The sequence below is a fragment of the Hyla sarda genome, chromosome 6 (assembly GCF_029499605.1).
Source record: "Hyla sarda isolate aHylSar1 chromosome 6, aHylSar1.hap1, whole genome shotgun sequence".
In the NCBI taxonomy this organism is placed as follows: Eukaryota; Metazoa; Chordata; class Amphibia; order Anura; family Hylidae; genus Hyla; species Hyla sarda.
The window spans coordinates 242847656-242872871 of NC_079194.1; the positions used below are offsets into that span (position 1 = coordinate 242847656).

A 25216-nucleotide genomic window follows, 5' to 3' on the forward strand; every position below is an offset into this window, starting at 1 on the left:
ACCATGCCTGCTATTCAAAATGTACAGGTTAGAAGTACATGTGATCCATGGCTGCACTGGAACTAGGTTGAAAACATTTAGCACGCATCCATTTGTGCTTTGTATATTTAAAGGAGTATTCCAATTCATAAAAAAATTAAAATAAAATAGAACCAAAGTATAGCTCATCTGTCTGAGTTCAGCTCCCTGGTCCACCCTGGTGCCTCTGTTTACTTACCCTGATGACATGCTGCTGTCCTGGCTATCCTCCTGGTGTTCTAAACCCAGGTTCACAACATTATCAGCAGAGCTGGGTCAACAAGAGAAGTAAAAAAGAGATGGGTGGACCAGAGCACGGGCACTAGACTGGGCAAGGTGAGTAAATTCTATTATGTTAATATACAGCCTTAAAGGGGTACTCCACTCCTAGACATCTTATCCCCTATCTAAAGGATAGGGAATAAGATGTCTGATCACAGGAGTCCCGCCGCTGGGGACCCCTGCAGTCTTTCCTGCAGTCTTTCCTGCAGCCGCAAAAAGCCAAGATCGCTCCGTGGTGATACAGGGGCCGGGGTATAGTGACATCACGCCCTGCCCCCTCAATGCAAGCCTATGGGAGAGGGCATGACGGCCGTCATGCCCCCTCCCATAGGCTCGCATTGAGGGGGCGGGCTTGAAGTCACGAAGGGTCGGAGCCGTGACGTCACGATACCCCGGCCCCTGTATCGTCTGTCATCAGCCACGGAGTGATCTTCGCTCCATGCAGCTCATGAACAGGGGTGCTGCAGTAAAGATCGTGGGGGTCCCTTTAGATAGGGGATAAGATGTCTAGGGGTGGAGTACTCCTTTAACAAAATGTAGTTTGTTTTAAAATTGCTGTCCATGTATTGCACAGATGTGTGGTTAGTTGTATTTGGACATCTTGTGTATGGCAATTCTGTCACAGATGTCTAGTCTTAAAGGAAACCAGTCAAATTGAAAATACAGTGTACTTTGCAGGTATTATGTTATGGAGCAGATGGAGCTGAGCAAAATGATATCTGCTCATTCTGGGCTAAATAGTCAAATGGGCGGTGCTACTCTGTAATTGACAGCTCTCTATATGTACATTTATACACAGGTGGCTGTCAATCACTCAGTAGGACCGCCCACATGACTATTTAGCCCAGTCAGCAGAGATCTACGTAAATAAATGTTATCCTGGATCTTTTCTATATTGGTCTGCTCAGCTCTTCCTGTTCTATAACACAATGACTGCAGATTAGATTACATTTTCAATGTTCCCTGACTTGGCAAATATTATGCTTCCCAAACAGTCTTTGGTGTCATTATGTGAAGCAAATGTAGATGGCAATGATCATAATTTTATAAGTATATAAGGTTAGCATATAGGATAGCAGATATGAATCATAGTGACAACACCTTTAGTTATACACGAAAAGTACATACAGTATATATGTATATATTTTTAACACACTTTGACATAAGAGTAGCACAAGAACCTTATATAGTTAGTACACCATAACTTATTGTTAAAGGGGTACTCCACTGGAAAAAATTATTATTATTTTTTTTTGAATTGCTGCCAGAAAGTTAAACAGATTTGTAAATTACTTCTATTAAAAAACCTTAATCCTTCCAGTACTTATCAGCTGCTGTTATGATCCACAGGAAGTTCTTTTCTTTTTGAGTTTCCTTTCTACCTAACCACAGTGCTCTTTGCTGACACCTCTGTCCATGTCAGGAACTGTCCAGAGCAGGAAAGGTTTGCTATGGGGATTTGCTTCTACTCTGGACAGTTCCTAAAATGGACAGAGGTTCATGCAGCAGCTGATAAGTACTGGAAGGATTAAGATTTTTAAATAGAAGTAATTTACAAATCTGTTTGCCTTTCTAGCACCAATTGATAAAAAAAGTTTTCCAGTGGAGTACCCCTTTAAAGTACCCCTTTGAGTTTGCTTTTAAAGGGGCTCTTTACACTCCCCTGATAAAAAAGCAGATACAACTAAGTACTAATTTTTCCTGTGAATAATTTGTACTCAGAACTTCCTAATAAGCTGACACATATATAATGCATATCAGTGACCTTCTATCTACAGTGATGTCCTGGTATGACAAAAACCTCTAAGGCTCCATTCACACAGCAGGATTTCCAAACAGAATCCGGCAGAAAAATTCAGCATGGAAATTCTATTGTAGCAGACTTCTATACTTTACAATGGGATTCTGTTGCACTGTGCCATGGAAATTCAAGTACTGGACTCTACAGAAAGAATTGACACGTCATTACTTTCTATGGAATCCAGTCGGAAACAGTACATTTCCCAGCAATCTAAGCTCCGTTTTTTTGTGCCTGCACCTGCAGCCTCTGGAATGTTCGCCGGAAAACAATCTGCTGTGTGAACATAGCCTAAGTGCAACTGAAAGATAGGAGACAGAGGGAAATAGTGCTCATATGACTACATCACTGAATTGTGAAATAACAGTAGCATGTTTGGAAAGTCTACTGTATCTTAAAACCTTCAGAGCTCATATTTGGTTACGTTAAAAATGTGAAAAATGTATTGAAAGAGCACATACGGCAGAACTTTAGAGATCTTTCCATAGGAAGAATACTATCCAGATCATATTTCTTCATATGGTGCAATTTGTTAAAATGCAACTAAATATAAATTCTACATATCATTTATATATTCTACATATCATATATATATATATTCTACATATCATATATATATTCTACATATCATTTATATATTCTACATATCATGTATATATTCTACATATCATTTATATATTCTACATATCATGTATATATTCTACATATCATGTATATATTCTACATATCATGTATATATTCTACATATCATGTATATATTCTACATATCATGTATATATTCTACATATCATGTATATATTCTACATATCATGTATATATTCTACATATCATGTATATATTCTACATATCATGTATATATTCTACATATCATGTATATATTCTACATATCATGTATATATTCTACATATCATGTATATATTCTACATATCATGTATATATTCTACATATCATGTATATATTCTACATATCATTTATATATTCTACATATCATGTATATATTCTACATATCATGTATATATTCTACATATCATGTATATATTCTACATATCATGTATATATTCTACATATCATGTATATATTCTACATATCATGTATATATTCTACATATCATTTATATATTCTACATATCATTTATATATTCTACATATCATGTATATATTCTACATATCATGTATATATTCTACATATCATGTATATATTCTACATATCATGTATATATTCTACATATCATGTATATATTCTACATATCATGTATATATTCTACATATCATGTATATATTCTACATATCATGTATATATTCTACATATCATGTATATATTCTACATATCATGTATATATTCTACATATCATTTATATATTCTACATATCATTTATATATTCTACATATCATGTATATATTCTACATATCATGTATATATTCTACATATCATGTATATATTCTACATATCATGTATATATTCTACATATCATGTATATATTCTACATATCATTTATATATTCTACATATCATGTATATATTCTACATATCATGTATATATTCTACATATCATTTATATATTCTACATATCATTTATATATTCTACATATCATTTATATATTCTACATATCATGTATATATTCTACATATCATGTATATATTCTACATATCATGTATATATTCTACATATCATGTATATATTCTACATATCATTTATATATTCTACATATCATGTATATATTCTGTATATCATTTATATATTCTACATATCATGTATATATTCTACATATCATGTATATATTCTATATATCATGCATGCAGCATCTACTGTGCACTGTATCATCACTGCACTGGTTATATCCCTTTCATATTCTTCAAACAAAGAACATGGATGATCATGAAAGGTTCTTATTGCAGTGTCTGGGGCATAACACCAGCTTACTCTGAACATACTGTAATCTGTATATTCTTTCTTTGGAAAGATGTATCTATAATTGTGTAGTATTATGAGATTGTTAACAATTCATTGTTTAGAGAAATATATAGAATTGTCAGATGTGTATAAGTCTTCATCTTAGTGTTGCCAGATAAGCCTTTTAAAGTAACATTAGCATTTTGTGTGTCCTCAATTTCATTGCCCCCTTGAAGTTGTGCAGACAACAGGGCAAACAATCTCCTTTGGCCAGGAGATACGGTATTTCTTCTGACTCCCCTTTTTTACACATCTCAGCCCTTAAGAACAATAGGATGTTGGGCATGTTGAATTCCAACTCTCTGACCCTTCTCTCCTGACATCTGCTGTCTAGGGAAAGTTGGGATACCTCCATACACATTAGACAGTTGGCCAGTATTACCAAAATCAACAGGTTTGGTAAACGTTGATCTAATATGTAAGGTCACCGTTATATGGGAGAAAGCCGTGTATCACAAGTCAACATAGCCCTCTTATCTTCTTACGTTGACTGATGTTGGCCTTGAGATGGCTTGATCCTTATTTTGTTTTCTACTGCCTTGGTATCTAACATTGGTATCTTTGTAGTGTGAACACCTGGGGTGAGGGATGTGGGCGAATTAAGTAAGCCCCTATTACCCTTCCATAGGCCCCATATGAGCCGTACATGACTACCTTTAACTGGCTAGCCTGGCAACATCCATCCATCTCATCATAAACATGGAACCATTGGTACAACCTACTCTGTGTGTGTTACAGGCCTTTAGTCACAAAAAAAAAACAACTATTAATGTTTCTTGAAGGTCTAAAAGAGTGGACATTCTATATACCTACCTTTCAGCAGAATATCTAAAGCTTCTAATTAATCTAAACGTCTAAAGTGGACCCATCACCTGTTAAAATGGAGGCTGACATATTCCTGGGCTAAACTAGCTGCCTCAGCTATGTATGTCTCTTATTTAATCCATAGGCATACAGAGTTTTTTTCATTAGGATACTGGATACAATTGCCAGATAAAAACATGGCCGCCTCATTTGATGCTGTATGTACAAAGCTGTTTTCCCATAGAAGCATTTCTTCTAGGGGACAATATCTCCCTCATAGGGCACCTGGCCGATTATGGTACATACAACCTGTGCCATGTGCATTTAACCTAAAGGTGACAGGTGCACTTTATAGTAAAACTTATTTCATACTTTGCAATATACATATTACTTACTTATCTTTAAGGGGTTGTATGTGAGTGAAAAAAACTTGACTGCCTTTGGTCAGAAACAGCACCACTTTTGTCCGTGGGCTGCTTGTTGTAATGTAGCTTAGTCCCATTCGTTTCAAAAGGGATGACCTGCAGTACCAGACACAACCTATAAACAAGTGTGTTGCTGTTTATGGTAGAAAGCTAAAGTGTTTTCTGATCTCATATGTCCCTTTAAAGTTTAAAGTGTAACTCCAGTCATGCTCCTGCGGCAGGATATCTGTTTAATTTTTCACAGCACCTCCGTAGCCCGAGCATGATAAAGACTACAGCCGTCAGGATACAGATTTGGTGGAGGTCTCATAGACTTGCATGGAACTTCCACCAAACTGTATCCTAACAGCTGTAGCCTCGAGCAAGTCTCGGGCTATGAATGTAAAGTGAAACCTGCCGCCGGAGCGCGACTTGAGTTCCACTTTTAAAAAATCGGATAATTCAGGTATACTTTAAAGGAGTACTCCAGCGCACACTTTTTTCCCTTTATCCCGTCCGGGCTGCAAAATAAAAGAAAACACACTTTCTCTTACCTGCCAACGAGCCCCGGTACACTCCGGTACAGGTGTTCGGTCCCCGGGCTGTATTCTTCTTACTTCCCGTTAGCCCGGCACGTCACACCGAGCTTCAGCCTATCACCGGCCGCAGCGATGTCTCGCCTCGGCCGGTGATAGGCTGAAGCTCCGTGTGACGTGTTGGGCTAACAGGAAGTAAGAAGAATACAGCCCGGGGACCGAACACCTGTACCGGAGTGTACCGGAGCTCTGGGGGCTCGTTGGCAGTTAAGAGAAAGTGTGTTTTCTTTTATTTTTCAGCCCGGACGGGATAAAAGGAAAAAAGTGCGCGCCGGACTACTCCTTTAACTTTACCCGGGAGGTGTTATTGGTGTGGCCCTTTACTGGTTTAGCTGCCCTGTGCCTTGCCTGTAGGCCAATGAACATGGGGGTTTTCTTTCCATACTTGATAAAAGAACAGTTTTAATTCTGTACTGTTACTTTGTCTCTCCTTAGACTTGTAGCGCAGCAAATGGGTGTTAGGGCCCCACCAAACAACCCCCTATATCTTAGCTTCTTAGACCTCTGAGAGTAAGATGTGGAGGGAACAGTGCAATATTGGGGTTCACTGCAGTCACCCCTGAATTATGCAGTTTTACATGACATTTGGCTTTAATGACAACTGGAGTGTGTGTTCATTGGGGGGGCGGGCTGTTTTGTGTGGGAATGTTTGGTTCATGTCCCCCCACCCTGTTTTTCCCCTTGTGCTGTTCAGACACAAATAACTGTATGGAGTATCTCAGTGGGAAGATCTCAAAATGTGGTAAGGACCCTCCAGCTGTGTGCTGATATCTCTGCTGCTGTTGCTATTCCCCTCCCTTGCTTCCCACGCAGATGCCCCCTATACCCAACCTTCTACCCCTCCCCTGATCATAAAAGTTCCTTTCCTCAAATTCCTTCCTACCCTTCCTGCAATAATGCAATACACCTACACAACAGGGAACTGACCCGCACTGCTAATACACACACACACCAAACAACATTCACATGTACTATATACACCAGCATAGATAGGATCAGGTCATACTCTCATACACACACTTTACTTTATGGGGCTGTGTCACTTTGCATGTAAATACAGATTTCCACCAATTTCATAGAACAATCTATATGTAAATAAACATTGCTAAAAACCTATTACCCATAAACCTTTTCCAGATATTTTTAAAGGGGTTTGTCACTTCTTATTGACTAATGCTATATAATGAAAAGTAGTATACATTTTATTACACTTTGGCTTAACCTTACCAATCTCTCTGAAGACGAAAGCTTTGCCCACAGCAACCAATCACAGCTCAGATTTTATTTGATCTTGTTATTATATAAAAGCTGAGCTGTGATTGGTTGTTATGGGCAAAACCAGACACTTTTTGTCCTAAGATTGATAAATAAGGACCAAAGCATATTAAACGTTTCAGCTCCTCCCAGTTTTGTAGATCTCTGCTCTTCTCTGCTCAACAGTTTGTGAATGGGAATGTTCTAATTCACTATATATTTGGTCATTGGGGGTGGGGTGCGGGGTCTGACCAACTATTGAGTGATCTTAAGACCTACAGAATGGGAATGCGAAAGCTTCCATCTAAATGAAACAGGGATAAGTGTCTATGGTGGCATAACCCTTTTAAAATGCTAAACACTTCAAACACAATATCTATTACAAAGTTGTAGAAGGTTTTTATTATATAATAAATTAATTTATGTTAATACAATGAAACACCTCCTTTATTAAATCTGTATGTTGGTAACAACCAATATGGCAGCCATTTTTTTAAATTTTACTTATAAACAGTACTTCTGCCTAGATAGGCGGTGCTATGGGTCTCCTGCAGAAGTCAATATAGAAGTGCTCTCAAGGCAACGAGAGAGAGTCCTGGTCTATAAATGTTCATGGTCCCTGTAAGATGTGGCTGCCATTTTTGTTACAATGCATTAAGCTTGATTTACTTTCTAAAAATATAATAAAGTGACACCTGCGCAGTGACATAGCCTCTTGTGTCCGGTCCGACACCTAGAGCTACAGCTGCTTTTCTCCAGATATAACCTGAGGCCTGAACTTGTCCCTTGCATGATTGGATTGTCATAGATTTTGGCACGTTAGCTGGTTAGAGGTGCCGATTTTGGAAACCTTTGCTCCTTTCCCAGATAAGATGGGACAGAAACGTTTTAAGAAGGCACTGCTTATGGCAAGGACCCCTCAATGATCTGTAACTTGTAATTCTAACACTTGCGGCTCTCCCACTATGCCTGGCCTCCTTCTTTCTTTCCCCCCCTGTCTAACTATTTTCTGTGTCATCCTTCCTCATCTCGTCTCCAATCTTCTTATGTTGTCCATTCATCACTCTTGGTCCCCTCTGTTTATTTTGCCTTCATGTTATTCCATCCATTTTCCTTCTTACCCTCTGTTATCACCTCCCGCCGTCCATCCTTCATGATGGCATCTTCATCTTTCCCTAATCTGTTATTTCCTTGCATATGGCTCCTGGCAGTCACTTCATTTCTTTGAAATCGACATTACAAGCAGTGAACTGGATCATATATCACCTTTGTGTCATTGTAATATCTACAAGGACTAACGTGGCTTCTGTGAACACCCAGAATGTCTTGGTCTAGCCCTCAGAAGAAATAATAAAACCTCTGCATGACACCAGTACTTCTAATGATGGCTGCCTACTTGGTCCTATTGCAGAAGAAGAAGAAGCAAATTTGACTCATAACTTTCTCATAAAACAGTTTTCTTTATATTTACTACTGCTTAACCATTAGTTTCAAATTATGCTACTAATATTACTACTGCTTCTGCTATTAATAATCCTAGTCTAAAGCCCCTAGCAGGCTTCCCTTTGTAACATCACAACTTAAAAAAAAATCCTAAATCACGTCCACCCAATATAATCCACACATGTATCTAAATATTAGCATAAAAGCATATTTTATTTTATTTTTTTAAGCCACCACTGCAGTTTTGAGTCAGAAGTGTATACTTCTCCTTTCTACGGGATCCACCTCTGACTTTGACTCAAAAACTGCAGTGGCAGTTTCCAAAAAAAAAAACATAAAACACCAGAAAAAACCTGTGTGGAAATCTAGCCAAACAGCCATTTTCATGGTCTCAGAAATAGAAGCTTTCCTACTCTGGGGAGGTGAACAATTCAAGAATTGTATTCTTATGACAGGGTATGGAAAATATTCCCTCATAATCATGGCAAGTACCCGCCAACAGTGCCCATTTTACTAGGAAAATCCAGTGACTGGGCCACAAAAAAGGTGGGGTTTGTGCAAGCACCGCCCAAACATAGTTGTTTGGGGTGAGGCTTTGTCCCAACTTTGCCCTTTAAAATGTATTAACTATGCATATGTATGGATCAGATACTTTCCCTAAAATTTGGCTTGTCCACCTTCCTGATGGTCTAACCCCACATATACAATTATTTCAATTGTTCCCTAGCAACAGACTACTGTGTGCTGAAAAGGTGACATGGAGTTAGAACTACTCAGTATCTTTAGCATTGCTATTCTTTGACTGCCTTCATGGGAATATGGCTTGGGCAAAACAACATTTCTGTTTTGCTCATCTGTTTCTTTAAAATCATTGGTTTTCTGTGTATTTTGCTTTCTAGCTGTGCATAGAACCAGTGTTCCCCTAAAAACAAGATTTTTATTTAGTCATGTAGGAACATTCAGAAGTACAACACATCTACTAAAGGTTATAGATGTGACTCCTTAACGTGAATGGGGGAGATTTATCAAAACCGGTCCAGAGGAAAAGTAGCCCAGTTGCCCATAGCAACCAATCAGATCGCTTCTTTCATTTTTAACAAGGCCTCTGCAAAATTAAAGAAGCAATCTGATTGGTTGCTATGGGCAACTCAGCAACTTTTCCTCTGCACAAGTTTTGATAAATCTTCCCCAATTTTGTTATAGATCTAGGTGTCTCGTAGCACATTGCCCTGTTTCACATAGCAGCCAATCAGAGCCTTTTTACACAATTTAAACTAAAATATGATTGGCTGCTATGGACAGCAAGGCCTGGCGTATCCTATGTGACATCACAGGCTGACTATGCACATTGCCACCAACAGGACATAGAAAATTTTTGACAATAGTTATTTGCACAAACAGAAGTCTTATATCATATCCCACAATCCTTTGCAGACAGACACTAGTCACATGGCCACCATCACACACTATATAATCAGCTCCTGCTCTGCTTTCCTCACCTCATTCGCTGCTTCTTCCCCTACGCCAAACACGCTCCTTCTGCCTCCTTAAATACGCCGCCATATCTGTCACATTTGCTTCATGTGTCATTCAGCTCAGTGGCTCTAAAGGCTGCAGCACTTGGCGACATCGATTGACTACAGAGCTGAACGATGGCTTGTATAATGTTACATGCTCAGCATTCTCTTACTGATTTGTGTCATGTTGTTTCATATCTGTCTATTGCTGTCTCTGCATATCAGTGTTCCTTCTGCTACATCTATCTGTCCCTCTCCTATTCTTCTCTTCCTCCCATCCACCCTCTCCTTACTTATCTGGTCCCTCTCTTTCCTTTTGCTATTCTTTCCTTATACTTTTAAGTCAGCATGATATTTTTTGTTTTTTTTCCCCCCCTAACCTGAAGATATAGGTGTAGGTTCACATTTGGTGAATCTATGATGCTATAAATCACTCTCATAGTCAGCGCACAGACTATGGGCTGCTTTATGGTAGTCTGTAGTCTGCAGATTAAAGGCTGCAATGAACGGCAACCTATAGTCTACTGCAAAGTCTGCATGTCAGACAGTGAATTTCAAATATAGGTGTTGTCACTTACATTTTCCTATATCATTATATTATAAAAATCCTTAATAGTTTTTTTTTTCATGTACCTTAGAACAGTGTCTACCAGCCAGAAATGTGTCGCTTTTGGATGGCACAAAACTGGACAATACTGACTACTTCTTTCAGTACAAGGGAATCTACAAATTTTTTTTTACTGTACAGTATTTTTTTTACTTTTCACAATGGTCTTTGTCCAACTTATGTAATTGTATGGCATAGCGTTACCTACTTTTGGGGCCATATGTTTGAAGTCTTATGATGTCTATGCCAAACATAGCTGTAAGGTGTCTATATATTTCAAAATGCGACCAACAGACAAAGTACAGAGAAAACTGGAGTGAAAAAAATTGGCACCGGCAACTGAACGACACACATATATGTCCAGGTGGAGAATGAGGAGGTGATATCCCATTGTGGATCACTAATGGTGCATCACGTCTCAAGATACAAATAGACAAAAGAACATAGAAAGAAATAGAAGCGGAGCACTAACACAATCGCTGGTCTTGTATTCAAGCTGTATTAACGGAGGTCCCGGTACCGGTGACTTCTGCAGGGAGGCGAAGATGGATTAGGGGGGAGCTCGGACGGTGGCCACGGTCCGTATCGCGCCAATAGGCGCTTCGTCAGGCCGTATGGCCTGACGAAACGCCTATTGGCGCGATATGGACCGTGGCCGCCGTCCGCGCTCCCCCCTAATCCACCTTGGCCTCCCTGCAGAAGTCACCGGTACCGGGACCTCCATTAATACAGCTTGAATTCAAGACCAGCGATCGTGTGAGTGCTCCCCTTCTATTTCTTTCTATGCTCTTTTGTCTATATATTTCTGTTGGCTGAATGCTTGTTCGGCTGACAGCTGTCTCTCCTGATCCCCCCTCCCCCGTATACACTTGCATATTCAGCTTGGCTGAGTTTTTATGTATTTTGAATGGGGAGAGCAAAGAAAGCTTCTACCATTACCTCTGAAGATGACTTATCTAGTATGCGCAATATTCTCTCCTCTGACATCTGCCATGAAGGACAATCGGGAAGCCACCATACACATTACATGGTCAACCAATCCCTAATGATTGTCAGGTTTGGACACCTTTAATGTAATGTGTATGGACAGCTTTAGCTGAATGATTTGATATCATTCCCTTCCGCACCCCCCACAGTTTTGCCCACAGATTTAGTTTGAAAAAACAGATCTGGTCCAATTGACATAAAAGGTGGAAAAAATATGTTTTTCTATCCTTTGAAGTGAATGGGACCATAGTGGATGAAACAATGGACTGAACGCATCATAGGCCTGGTTCACATTGTGACTTTTGCATCTGGAAAAGCTCCAGGCATATAGGCCTGGGACGTATGACACTATGTAGACGTTACAGTGGGTATGTTGCCATTAGGGTTCCTTTTTTAAAAGAAAAAACAACATAAACTGCTTGGTCTTTTACTATGTACCTTTCTATGGAATTTTGCCATCTACTACACTTTTCCATATTTTATTTTTTGCAGTATACAGAGTTTCACCAGCCCTACGGGAGCGTTTCCTGGCCATGAGCATGATCTGAACAGGGCCTACCTTTCATTTTGGTTTCTTATTTCCTTTATGGTTTTCTAACAATTTCCCCTTTATCCTTTACACATATCCGATCCTGACCATTGACCTTATCCCTCACCATCTACCTGCCATTTTGCCCCTCACACTCTTTTTCCTTAACCCCTTCTTAAAAGTGTAACTGTCATGCACATACAACAGTGGCAGCCATTTTGAAATTGCTATTAAGACTCATGTAAAACTCCACCTACCAATCCCCAGATAATTTTTTTTTTGCCATGCCTTCAATTAAAGACAAAATGGCTGCCAGCCTGTATGGGCAATGGGTTCATTTTGAGTCATTCCCATTCTCTCTCTCTCTCTTTCTCTACCTTTCTCTCTCTCTCTCTCTGCCTGTCTCTTACCCTCCCACCCTCTCTTCCCTTCCCTGTTTTTCTCTCTATCTCTAGGCCGCCCAATCAGTAACTTCTTTGACGTACTTAAACAACTTTTTTCAGACGAGAAGAATGGTCACGCTTCTCCTGCCCCTGGGCCCCACAGCAAGCAGCGTCCGACTGATAATAAGGAGCAGGGGCCCCTGGGAGCCAGCGGGAAGGAGAGAGCCAGGAAAACCAGCCCCGTCATCACTCAGGAGACCCCTGTCCTTGCTTCTTCCCCCAGCAAACAGGGCACATAACAGAGGAGTTTCCTTCTGTGACCTCAAGATGTCACTAAAGCCCAGTGATACTACAGGGAGTATGCCCTGCCATGTAGTCAGTGAACACCAGGTGTCTGCCACAGAGCGATTCTATAGGAATTTACTCCTGTAATACACTCTATGAAGAAAAAACATGTAGCGTCTAATGACTAAGGACTTTCTGTATAATCATGGAGAATGTTTCAATTGGTACACTCCCATATGCCTGTAGTACACACAGTGACATTGTGCAAACATCTCAGTCTTGTCTGCTGTGATCACATCATCGGGTTACATCTGGCTCTCAGCTGTTGTAGAACCACAAGTCCAAGCATGTCCTAAGCGCCAGCATAGAGAGACTTGTAGTGCCACATCAGCTGCCAGAGCTACAGGTTGCCTTACTCCAATGTGCTTCTCCATCAGATGTTATTGCCTTTAAGTAGCTAATCTGCAATATCCATTGGACACATTGCTATAGGAACAATCAACCATTTCCAGATCATCATCTTCATCGATCCAACTGCACAATACAGCTCTGAGATATGGGCTTTCCTTCATCTGCTCCATTATATGTAGATAGGACTTGACTATGGAACATGGATTTATCTTAAGTATATGTATATATATATATATATATATATATATATATATATATATATATATATATATATATATATATATACTTATCTTCTGCTTTGTAAATACATATAGACGTGTGTATATATTGTAGCACACACCTTTATCTCCAGTATTAGTACTAAATATCAGTGCATCATTTTATAGTCAGGACACTGAATGTTTGTGTATATACGGCTATAAATATGTATATAGAGAGCTCGGAGCACAATCATTGCTGGCTGCTGCCTGCTTGGTGCAACCTTCCCGAATTAATGACTTCTCTTTTCTGTCCTGTATGTTTGTTTCCCATTTCATCTCTCTCCAACGCCTTTTTTTTCTCTTCTTCATGCCCATCCCATTATTGGTCACAATGAATCTCCACCAATAATCATCTTCTGCTTCTATCCATACTTTCTATTTCTTTCTCGCATGTGTGTTCTCCCTCACTTTACTCCCCTTAGGAATTATCCCAAAAAGCTAACCAGCCGCCCTTCATCTCCTCCTATTCTTGTCTGCCTGGCCAGAAGATGACCATGATCAACCCTGCGCCTGCCGTCCTCCTCGAAGCCTGCAGCAGGGACATCTTTCTTCCTGAGATGGGCAATAAGGCAAGCAGGAGTTGGGTTACCATCAAGTAGTAATACTATTGAATGAAAAGTCGGAATTTATGATTTTGTCAAAGGAACATAGCAGAGATAAATAAAAGACAGACTTCTCTTAATATTACCTTAATGATAACTCTACTCCTGAAGACCTGCTTAGCTGCACCACTCAAGAAACCGAGAACCATAATGTATTGCCTATGGACGTGTGTAGCTCTTCAGGCCAAAAGGGGTTCTAGACTATATTAAGGGTTTTTAAATGCTGAATGTATTTAAGGGGTTAATTATGTTTACACGTAGACACACACACACGCGTGCATACAACATACTGCTACATCCAGAGAAGGTTAAATAAAATAAAAAAGGAGCTGCATTCTCTACCAAACACCCCCCCCCCCCTCTATATAGGGCAGTGCCCTACTACTCAGCTCTTCATCATCTTGTCAGGGTGGGGAATGATTTCTGGGGGATGTAAACAGGGGGGGTGGCATGTCCTGTTGCATAATGTGAAATATGGGGGCTATTTTTATAAGGTTTGTAAGTTTAGGGGTCGGGTGTTAATCCTTTGTGTTTAAATTATTAACTGCTAACTGCAAGACAGGCCTGCGGATCGCCACTGCGGATGGTAGGTGGAGGCGTGCAGAGCAAGCAGCACACAAGCATTGCAAGCAGTGTTTACATATGTTCTTCTAAGTATATGCATCTGCACACAGCGCTCTGCAGGGTGTCTAAGTGATGTAGATTTGGATCCCTGACCAATCCAGTGCCAGTGTCTCGCCCAGGACCCATATCTGTATGCCTAATCTTCAACCTGTGACTCTACAACCAGCCTGGAGCTGCAGGTGTCAGGGCATAACAGGGGTTGTAGTTTCAAAACAGCTGAAGAGCCACAGGTCTGAGACCTTTAAAATGATGTTACCAAATGGAAAATCCACTACAAAATAGTAAATACCCATACAGTGAAACATCTCCAAAAGACCATTTCATTGAGAAGACCACCCCCTTTCCAGACTAGATTTAGTCCGATGTATTTTTTTAGTCCACCATACATATGCTTAGTGACCAATGACCTTCCAAAGTCACAGTCATCATGGGCCGCTCATTTCAGGATATGTGGAGACAAGAGAAAAGGTAATAAAGGACACATCTGCATGCACTATGGCACCAACATGGTCAACAGCATCTTACAGGAAGTGTGCTTACACTAGTCTCTAGAGATGAGTGAAGTTACAGTACTTCTATTCTGCACGGACTTCACGGCTCGGCAGTTGATGGCTTTAGCCTGCATGAATTAGTTAAGCTTTCAGGTGCTCCGGTGGGCTGGAAAAGGTGGATACAGTCCTAGAAGACTCTCCCAGGACTGTATCCTCCTTTTCCAGCCCACCGGAGCACCTGAAAGCTGAACTAATTCATGCAGGCTAAAGCCATCAACTGCCGAGCTGAGAAGTCCGTGCAGAATCGAAGTACTGTAACTTCGCTCATCTCTACTAGTCACTGTCCTAAGTGGGAGATACATACATAATTGTAAGCCCCCTATCTTATCCACTTACATGCAGTCAAATTCAGTATGGGGGCATCCAAGATGAAAAGTTGCTCTGGTTCCTATCCAAACCCATGGCTGCGTTGTTTAGGGTTGCCATCTGGCCGGTATTTTACTGGCACAGCCGCTATTTTGGCCACCCTGCCGGTATTTTTATATTAAAAATTCGGCAATGCAATGGCCGGTATTTATCCAGCCAATCCTCCAACTCCTGGAATGTTGCACTGTATCCTATATCAGTGTTTCCCAACCACGGAGCCTCCAGCTGTTGCAAAACTAAAACTCCCAGCATGTCCGGACAGCCGTTGGCTGTCCGGGCATGCTGGGAGTTGCACTTTTGCAACAGCTGGGGCACCCCTGTTTGGGAAACACCGACCTATACTATATACTACTATATAGTCCAACATGCTGGGAGTTGTAGTTTTTTCATTTGGGGCAGCTGCTGAGCCACAGGCTGTATCAGGGCATGCTGGGAGTTGTAGTTAGTAACTAACTGCAACTTCCCAATTTGCTTAAAAAAAAAAGCGATCAAAAAGTCACATAAAAAAAATGGTACTGTTAAAAACTACATATCGGGGCGCAAAAAAATAGCCTCATACAGAGAAATAAAAAGGTTATAGGGGTCAGAATAGGACAAAATTTCCCCCACATATGTGTATCCTGTGATGTCACACATATATAATTAATTATGCAGATTAGCATGGCCGGAAAAAATGGATGGAAAGGTGGCAACCCTAGCTGTGTTGCAAAGCAAAAGTACTATCACGTAGGCTATTGTGGGATCCAGAGAGTCCATGGACGAGACTGGGCACCATCAGATATCTAGAGGATTAGAATAGGTGTACACAGGAGCTGTCATTTACATGGCTATATGGAGGGGCTGTGAGAGACCGTATGATATGTGCCGAAAGTGAGAGCAGATCTCATCATAGAAAAGTAGGGAAGCATTCCAGTACTTTACCCCTTAAAGGGGTACTCCCGTGGAAAACTTTTCTTTTTTTTTTCTTTTTTTTTTAATCAACTGGTGCCAGAAAGTTAAACAGATTTGTAAATTACTTCTATTAAAAAATCTTTAATCCTTCCAGTACTTTTTAGGGGCTGCATACTACAGAGGAAATGTTTTTCTTTTTGGATTTCTCTTATGTCACGACCACAGTGCTCTCTGCTGACCTCTGCTGTTCATTTTAAGAACTGTCCAGAGCAGCATATGTTTGCAATGGGGATTTTTGTCCTGCTCTGGACAGTTCCTAAAATGGACAGCAGTGGGCAGCAGAGAGCACCGTGGTCATGACATAAGAGAAATCCAAAAAGAAAAACATTTCCTCTGTAGTATGCAGCCCCTAAAATGTACTGGAAGGATTAAAGATTTTTAAGAGGAATCCAAAAAGAAAAAAATGTCCTCTGTAGTATACAGCCCCTAAAAAGTACTGGAAGGATTAAGATTTTTTAATAGAAGTAATTTACAAATCTGTTTAACTTTCTGGCACCAGTTGATTAAAAAAAAAAAAGTTTTCTACAGGAGTACCCCTTTAAGACAAGACTTCTAGATCTCGCATAGACTGATCATACAGACATATGAATGAAGCTGTCCAACACTGGTAGATATAAGGTGGAAGTAACAGAAAAACTAAAGGAATTATATTAAGGATTTTCTACCTTTCCTCTTTGGGTACAGTACAGTCGGAGAGCCAAGTGCATAGCGTTCGATGTAGAAATGACAATGTAGTTGAACGTAGCTCAGCTATGATTGTGCAAGATCCTATATATTATTTGGGGTAGGGTGTCATCTCCCAACAAAAAAAAAAAAAAGTCTATTTTGGTTAAACCAGTGTAGTGGTAGACAGTGAGAATTCATGCTCCATTTTGCCAGTGCAATTCAGAAAATAAAATCTAGACCCTGGATAAGAATACCAGGATTTTACCCTTATCCCAACTATACAGATTCTGGCACTGGACCATGGGAACGATCTAACAACATACAGACAGATCATAGACTGAGCTTCGCAGGTTGCACCTTGCAGAGTGACATGATTACATCCATAGGTAAAATGTACAACTACGGGACCATCTTCAATACTGTCCTTTAGTAACCCCCAGGGCTCTGCCACGTGCATGTATATACAAATTATTGCAATGCTTAAATGGTATGGTATACAGATCCAGTCCCCAGTCTGCAGCCTGTATACATACCACACACGCTCTGCATTCTCTGTGTACGCAGCACATCGCTCCGCAGGCCTTTCGCACAGTGTGTGGTGTGAAAGTCTCTGTTATTTATAAATACAATATAAATATATATATTTAAGCTATTAGCTGTACAAGGATCACGTTTGCGATGAATGATTCTGTTGGTATGTAAATAATCAGATTTTCTGAGAATATGTCCTGTGAATGGGAGAGACAGCACAATACTTATCTATGGTACAGCAGGAGAAAACACATCTTGCCGCCATCTTAAGGTTTAGAAACAAAATGAGGCCTCAATCTTTGGTATTCACCAAGCTCCATCCTTGTTCTCTCTTGTCCCTAAGAAATTTTAATATCTACTCTATTGTATATATGTTTGAACAATAAATGATGACGATCAGAGGGTATTATGTACTATGAGGTGCTGAATTTTTGGGGCAGGAGAGATGTAAGGGCAGGGCATGTGACCCACACTAACTCTTTCAATTGTGCCGGTTTCCTGAAAGAGGTAATGCCAATGTTCTGTTGACCTCCTGCCTTTCTACACTTGCACATTTTACAGTATTACACCCCATGACCTCCCAAGGACCAGACACATATGGCTCCATGGCAGGAGTGGTGGTGGTAGGCATCTGGACAGCAATATTCCCCTTGTGTGTTTTGTAAAGCCAGTGGGCGCACATTGCGGCATGTTACCCACCCGCATTGGCGTTCAAAGAACAAAAAAAATAAAAATGAACGTCTGAAAACAGCCAATAAAATTGTTCAGTATGTACACAATGTGCTCTATTGTGGTTATTTCATGTGGTAGAGTCCTTTACAGCTGCAAACGTGGCGCATGGCTTGAATTGATGCACTAAATGTTATGGCTTTACAAAAAGGTAGCAGAACTTCTGCAATATGTCATATTACAGGATGGTTACAGACAGTGTGTTGACAGGGCAGTTCACTTAACAGGGGTTCCACAATCATGGCTGCTACTGTTCTTACCACAAGTTAGGTCCTTATTGGATGGATCCTGAACAGGTATGTTATTAAAGTCTACATCCCATATTTGAACTGTCAAGTAACATTATAGGATAAGCTGTCACATGTAGTACATTAGGAGTAGCAGTATTTGTGGCCATTATATAACACTCGAATAACACTTTCCCCTCTGCAGGCTTCAGCTGGGTTCACTCTGTGGAATTTCTTCACTGAAAATAATCCTCATGAGGAACTTCATTTGACATTAATGGGACTTTGATTAGGATTTCTGGCAGAATTTCCACTAGTAAATTCTGCTTGGATCTCCTTTAAATTACTTGTTTGCCTTATTGAGGAGTAGAGGAAATTCAGTTAGAAAATTCAGCCATGTGAACCAAGCCTTCATCTCTAATTTTCAGTTGTACCTGGCATAGTGGGTATAGATGAGAGATTTGCCTCTAAAATGTCTCTCCTACACTGCATGCACAAAAGAGTAAGTATTCTTTGTCTCTATAGCACACCCTAGAAACAGCATCAGCATGGATGACATTATGGAGCAGTACACTCTTCACTAAGCATTGGGGTAAAATACTCACTACGGCCCACATTTATCATTGCAGTGTAAGTGAAGCATTTTTTTACACCTTTTTTTTATGTGCTGGTAATGTGTAGGAGCGCCAAATTTATTAAATGGTCAAAGAGCATTTGATACATTTTGTGCAGGTCACATTTTCTGAAATTTCTGTCTACACATACACCAAAAAGCTACACCATGTCTGGGCTGGTGTAGTTTTAGAGACTTTTCAGTGGCTTTGCGCCTTTTTTTTGCTCCTTTTTACAAAAAGGCGCAATGATAAATCCCTTCCATATCATGTCTATTGCCAAAATCAGTGGATTGCAACTCAAAATCAGCAGAAATGTGTAAACAAAAAGGGGCCCCTTTTTTAGACACAAAAAAACAGTCTAAAGACAATGATAAATGTGGGCCTACATCTTTCAGGAGCTTGTGTCACTTCTATAGTCAGCATATAACCTTAATGGCCCACATTTACTGTGGTTGTTGTGCCTGAATTTTGCCTTCATATGCTCCTAAATTGTGGTGCACAAAATGCAGTACACGGATTATGCTGTGTATGACAAAAGGAATCATAAAATGCTGCCACACCCCCACCCATAGACTTGCATTGAGGGGGCATGGTGTGGCGTCACTAGGGGTGTGGCCCTGACATCACAACCCCCATGGCCCGCACCCAGTGTTCAGAACAAAATGTTCTGAACGTTGTGGCAGTGGAGTACCGCTTTGAGCAATGTCTATGTTAACCTGTCAAAGACGAAGTGCGTATAGGTATGCCCTTGCGTCCTTGTACATAAGGACAAGGGCATACCTGTACGCCCTGAATCCTTAAGATGAGCTCGCTTCAGAACAGTGAGTGTCGGCTACTATCAGGAGCCGGACACTTATAATGACAGGCTGTGGCCGCCGCTGCCAGTCATTAACCCTCAAAGTGTAATTGTCTTCAACAAAAACTTTTTATGTAATGCAGATAATACCAGTATATGTATATATTATTGCCTGTGTGTCTCTATGAGGAGGCCAAATATAGGAAGTGATTCTGGACAAGCAGGGCTCTGTACACTGAGGACAAGCAGGGCTCTGTGCAGTGAGGACAAGCAGGGCTCTGTGCAGTGAGGACAAGCAGGGCCCTGTACAGTGAGGACAAGCCGGGCTCTGTACACTGAGGACAAGCAGGGCTCTGTACACTGAGGACAAGCAGGGCTCTGTACACTGAGGACAAGCAGGGCTCTGTACACTGAGGACAAGCAGGGCTCTGTACACTGAGGACAAGCAGGGCTCTGTGCAGTGAGGCTCTGTGACATGCTACGGGCTCACACATCAGAATGATTGACAAGCCGGAACTTCCTGTATTTGGACTCCTCATAGAGACACACAAGCAATAGCTGCATGGATAGCACTTTTTTAGCTAAAAATATAAACATTTTTTAACCAATGTATATTGCAAATATACATATAATGGTAATATCTACATTATATAAAAAGTTTTTGTTGACAACAGGTACACTTTAAGATGCCGTAATCAATGCCGATCTTAGCATCTAAAGTGAAAGTGAAACCTCTTTGGTAACTCAGAGGCGCCCACGAAACCCCCATGACATAGAAAAATGGTGGAGGAGGGTCCCCTTACCTGCCTTCTTCCGCCGATCTAACTGATGTAGTCTGGGTTAGCAAGTCTAGATCAGTGGATAGCCGATCAATTGCATATCAAAGTTCCCTTTGGGGACTTAAAAAGTGTGCAAAATAGAATAAAAAAAGTTTCTAAAATTATATTAAACTTAAAAAAAAACTTAAAATTACCCTTATTTTCCCTTTGAACAAAAAAAAAATCAACATATTTGGTATCGCCGCATGTGTGTGTGTCCAAACTATTAACCTCTTGGGGACAGAGGGTTTTTCCATTTTTGCACTTACGTTTTTTCCTCCTTACCTTTTAAAAATCATAACCATTTCAATTTTGCACCTAAAAATCCATATGTTAGCTTATTTTTTGTGCCACCAATTCTAATTTGTAATGACATCAGTCATTTTACCAGAAAATCTACAGCGAAACGGGAAAAAAAAATCATTGTGCGACATTGAAAATTGAAGAAAAAATAGCATTTTGTAATTGTGGGGGCTTCTGTTTCTATGCAGTACATTTTTCAGTAAAAATGACACCTTATCTTTATTCTGTAGGTCCATACAATTAAAACGATACCCTACTTATATAGGTTTGGTTTTGTCGTACTTCTAGAAAAAAATCATAACTACAATTTATACTTTTAAAATGGTCATCTTCTGACCCCTATAACTTTTTTATTTTTCCACGTATGGTGTGGTATTAGGGCTCATTTTTTGCGCCGTGATCGGAAGTTTTTAGCGGTACTATTTGTATTGATCGGACTTTTTGATCGCTTTTTATTCATTTTTTCATGATATAAAAAGAGACCAAAAATATGCCCCCCCCCCTTTTCCCAGTTTAAAAAAAAACTGTGTAAATAAAAATAAACATATGTTATATCGCCACGTGTGGAACTCATTCAAACTTTTATTAGGGAAGGGGTTAAATGATCTTTATTAACTTTTTTTTCTTGCAATGTTATAGCTCCCATATGGGGCTAGAACACTGCACACACTGATCTTTTACATTGATCAATGGTTTCTCATAGGAAACCATTAATTAATTATTCTGCCGCTTGACTGCTCATGTCTGGATGTCAGGCACTGAGCAGTCATTCGGCTATCGGACACCAGGAGGCAAGGTAGGAGACCCTCCTCGTGTCCTACAGCTGTTTGCCACGGCAGTCCCGAACAGCCCCCGGAGCTAACCGGCATTAGTTTACTTTCACTTTAGACGCAGTGTTCCACTTTTAACACTGCACCTAAAGGGTTAATAGCGCGCAGCACTGCGATCAGTGCTGTGTGCTATTAGCCACGGGTCCCAACCGTTGTTAGAGGCCGGGCCTGACCCACTATGACGCGTTATAGAAAGGGAGTGGGCAAAGGGCATACAGGTACGCCCCTCGTCCCCAACAGGTTAAACTATAATGCTTTTGATGCCACACAATAAACGGCATTAACGTAAAAAAAAAATATCAAACATCAAAAATACAGATTTTTAATCACATCATATATCAGATTTTTTTTAAATAAAAAGCAATCAAAAAGTCCCATCAAAGTAAAGATGTTACCGATAAAAACTACAGATTACGGTGCAAAAAATTAGCCCTCACACATCTCTGTATACAGAAAAATAAAAAAGTTATAGAGGTCAGAAAAGGACAATTTTATGCAGATGAATTTTGCTAAAAAAAAGTTTGAATATTTTAAAGTAGTACAATAATAGAAAAACTATATAAATAATTTGCACTGACCTACAGAATAAAGATATTGGCCTTCATTTACTATAGCAAACCCGACATGTTTTGTCAGGTTGTGTGCCAGATTCTGGCACATTGTGCCAGAATTTCTGTCTGTGCCAGAATTGTGCAAGAATTTAAAAAAACCCGACTAACTCCAAAACCCGAAAAAGGGGGCGTGGTCACCAAAAAGAGGCGTGCTTCCGAAATTTTCACAAAAACTCAACATATTTACTAAGGTTTCCACAGAAAATGTGGTGGATTTGAGCTGAGGAAAACCCAACAGATCAGAACATGTGTAAAAAAAAAAAAAGCAAAGTGTAGGGAAAACTTAGAAAAATACAGTGAAAAAAAAATTGTAGGAAATTAAAACCCACAAGGAAACCTACACAACACTCTTAGTAAATCAGGGCCAATGTATCATTTTCACTATAAAGTGCACAGCATAAAAATTAAACACCACAAAAGTTGCAAAATTGCAGTTTTTTTTTTTTGTTTATAAATTTCTGCCTGCAAATATAATTTTTTTGGTTTTATGGTACATCCTATGGTAAAATGAAAGATGTCATTACAAAGTACAATTAGGCAAAAAACAAGCCCTCATATGGGTCTGTAGGTGAAAAAAATTAAAAGAGTAATGGATTAAAAAGAGAGGAGGAAAAAACAAAAACGCAAAAATGAAAATTGGGTACTGGGGTACTCCAGTAGAAAGCAATATTTTTTAATCAACTGGTGGCAGAAAGTTAAACAGAGTTGTAATTTGCTTCTATTTAAAAATCTTAATCCTTCCAGTACTTATCAGCTGCTGTACACTACAGAGGAAGTTGTGTAGCTCTTTTCTGTCTGACCACAGTGATCTCTGCTGCCACCTCTGTCCATGTCAGGAACTGTCCGGCGCAGGAGAGGTTTGCTATGGTAATTTGCTCCTACTCTTGACAGTAGGAGCAAATTGGTATTAAAAATTCTAGATACTTTTTTGTCTCATTTCCAAAATGCACCAAACATATAATGCAGGCCATAAATACATGCTAAACTTAACATGTGTAAAAGATAGCTAGTGCAGAATACAGAAATGAGCTGTTTCTTTAGAGTGATGGTAAATGGAGGGGAAAGGAAAAGGAAAGAAGCCTGAAAAGGAGGAGAAATACATTTTGATCAGGTAAGATATAGTGCAAAGTTTTTTACATTCACTTACTATTGTTACTAACATTTACTATTGATTTATGCATAGTTTGTTGAAAATGTATTGTAGTGCTGAGTGTCTTCTATAGCAGCAGTTGTGAGAACATCTCCTATTGCTAGCACTTAAAAAAAAACATTTTTTCTCAGTAAATATATTTACCAAGGTGCTATTGACATGAAATTTTCACCAGATGTTGGTAACAACCCAAGTAATCCATACATACAAAAAATACATTCAGAAATTCAGTTTATTGTAATAATGTAAAATGACGCAGGGAAAAAAGTATTGAACATATTAAGAAAGGGAGGTAAAAAAAAAAAAAGGGGGGGCATGGAAAGCCAAGACAACAGCTGAAATCTATCAGTAATTAAAAGGCAATACAGCCCCTTGTCAGTGCAAATTAATATCAGCTGGTTCAGCCCCAAACTGATGGCTACAGAAAGGTCTCATTGTCAAGGTGTCAAACAAGACACATCTCATGATGGGTAAAAGCAAATAGCTGTCTCAGGTCCTTCACAACCTAATTTTTGCAAAACATAATCAAAGTGTAGGTAACAGGTGCATTTCTGACCTTCTAAATATTCCAGTGAGCACTGTTGGGCTATGGCTTTTACCCATCATGAGAAATCTTGCTTGGATCAAGGCACATTTAGGCTAGGTTCAGACTACGGAATTTCCACCTGCAATTCTGCTTTGAAATTGCAGGTGGAAATTTCGCTTGCTAAAATGTATAGTGTAGTGAATGGTTTTCTGTTCACAAGTTCACACTTCGGAATTTGTGAACGGAAAATCCGCTTGGAAATTTCCGCCTGAAGAAAGGGGTTGCTCTTTCTTCAGGCGGAAATCCGCCCGGTACACATTGCAGTCTATTGGAGACTGCAGTGTCCGTGCGGTCCTAGTGCCGACTGATTCAGTCAGCGTTGGCCGCACTCGGAATGTCCGGCCGGAAATTTTCTGCCCGGAGATTCCGTAGTCTGAACCTAGCCTTAAGGTGAAATTCTTATTTCCTTATCCATATTATGATGTGGAAAAGGAAAGAAGTATTTCACCTTAAATGTGCCTTGATCCGAGCAAGATTTCTGACAGAGAGGAATAAGCAGGTACGGTTGTCCCAAAGAAAGTAATGCACTCTGCTGCCATGTCCTGTATGCACGCTCACCACGCAAGATTCCATTGCTGAATAAAAAGCATGCTGAAGCTTTAGAGTTTGCTGCACAACATTTAGAAAAGCCAATGAAATACTGAAAGAATATTTTATGGGAAGATAAAATGGAAATGTTTGGATGCCATGATACACACAATAAAGGAGAAATGGCACTGCATATCACCATAAA

At 39.9% G+C, this 25216-nt stretch overlaps 1 protein-coding gene across 8 annotated transcripts in view; it reads left to right on the top strand.

Annotated features, from left to right (window-relative positions):
* BRSK2 (BR serine/threonine kinase 2) overlaps positions 1–25216 on the top strand; it is a 215428-nt gene that overhangs the window by 156179 nt on the left and 34033 nt on the right. For 2 of the 8 annotated variants that reach the window (XM_056526821.1, XM_056526828.1), the window contains exons 19-20: positions 6547–6594; positions 12645–13485. The exons of 1 other annotated variant lie outside the window; for it this stretch is intronic. In XM_056526821.1, coding sequence (XP_056382796.1) covers positions 6547–6594; positions 12645–12871 — 275 coding nt within the window. In that variant the 3' untranslated portion in view covers positions 12872–13485. 5 more of the 8 variants (XM_056526822.1, XM_056526826.1, XM_056526823.1 and 2 more) reach the window with 5 other exon arrangements.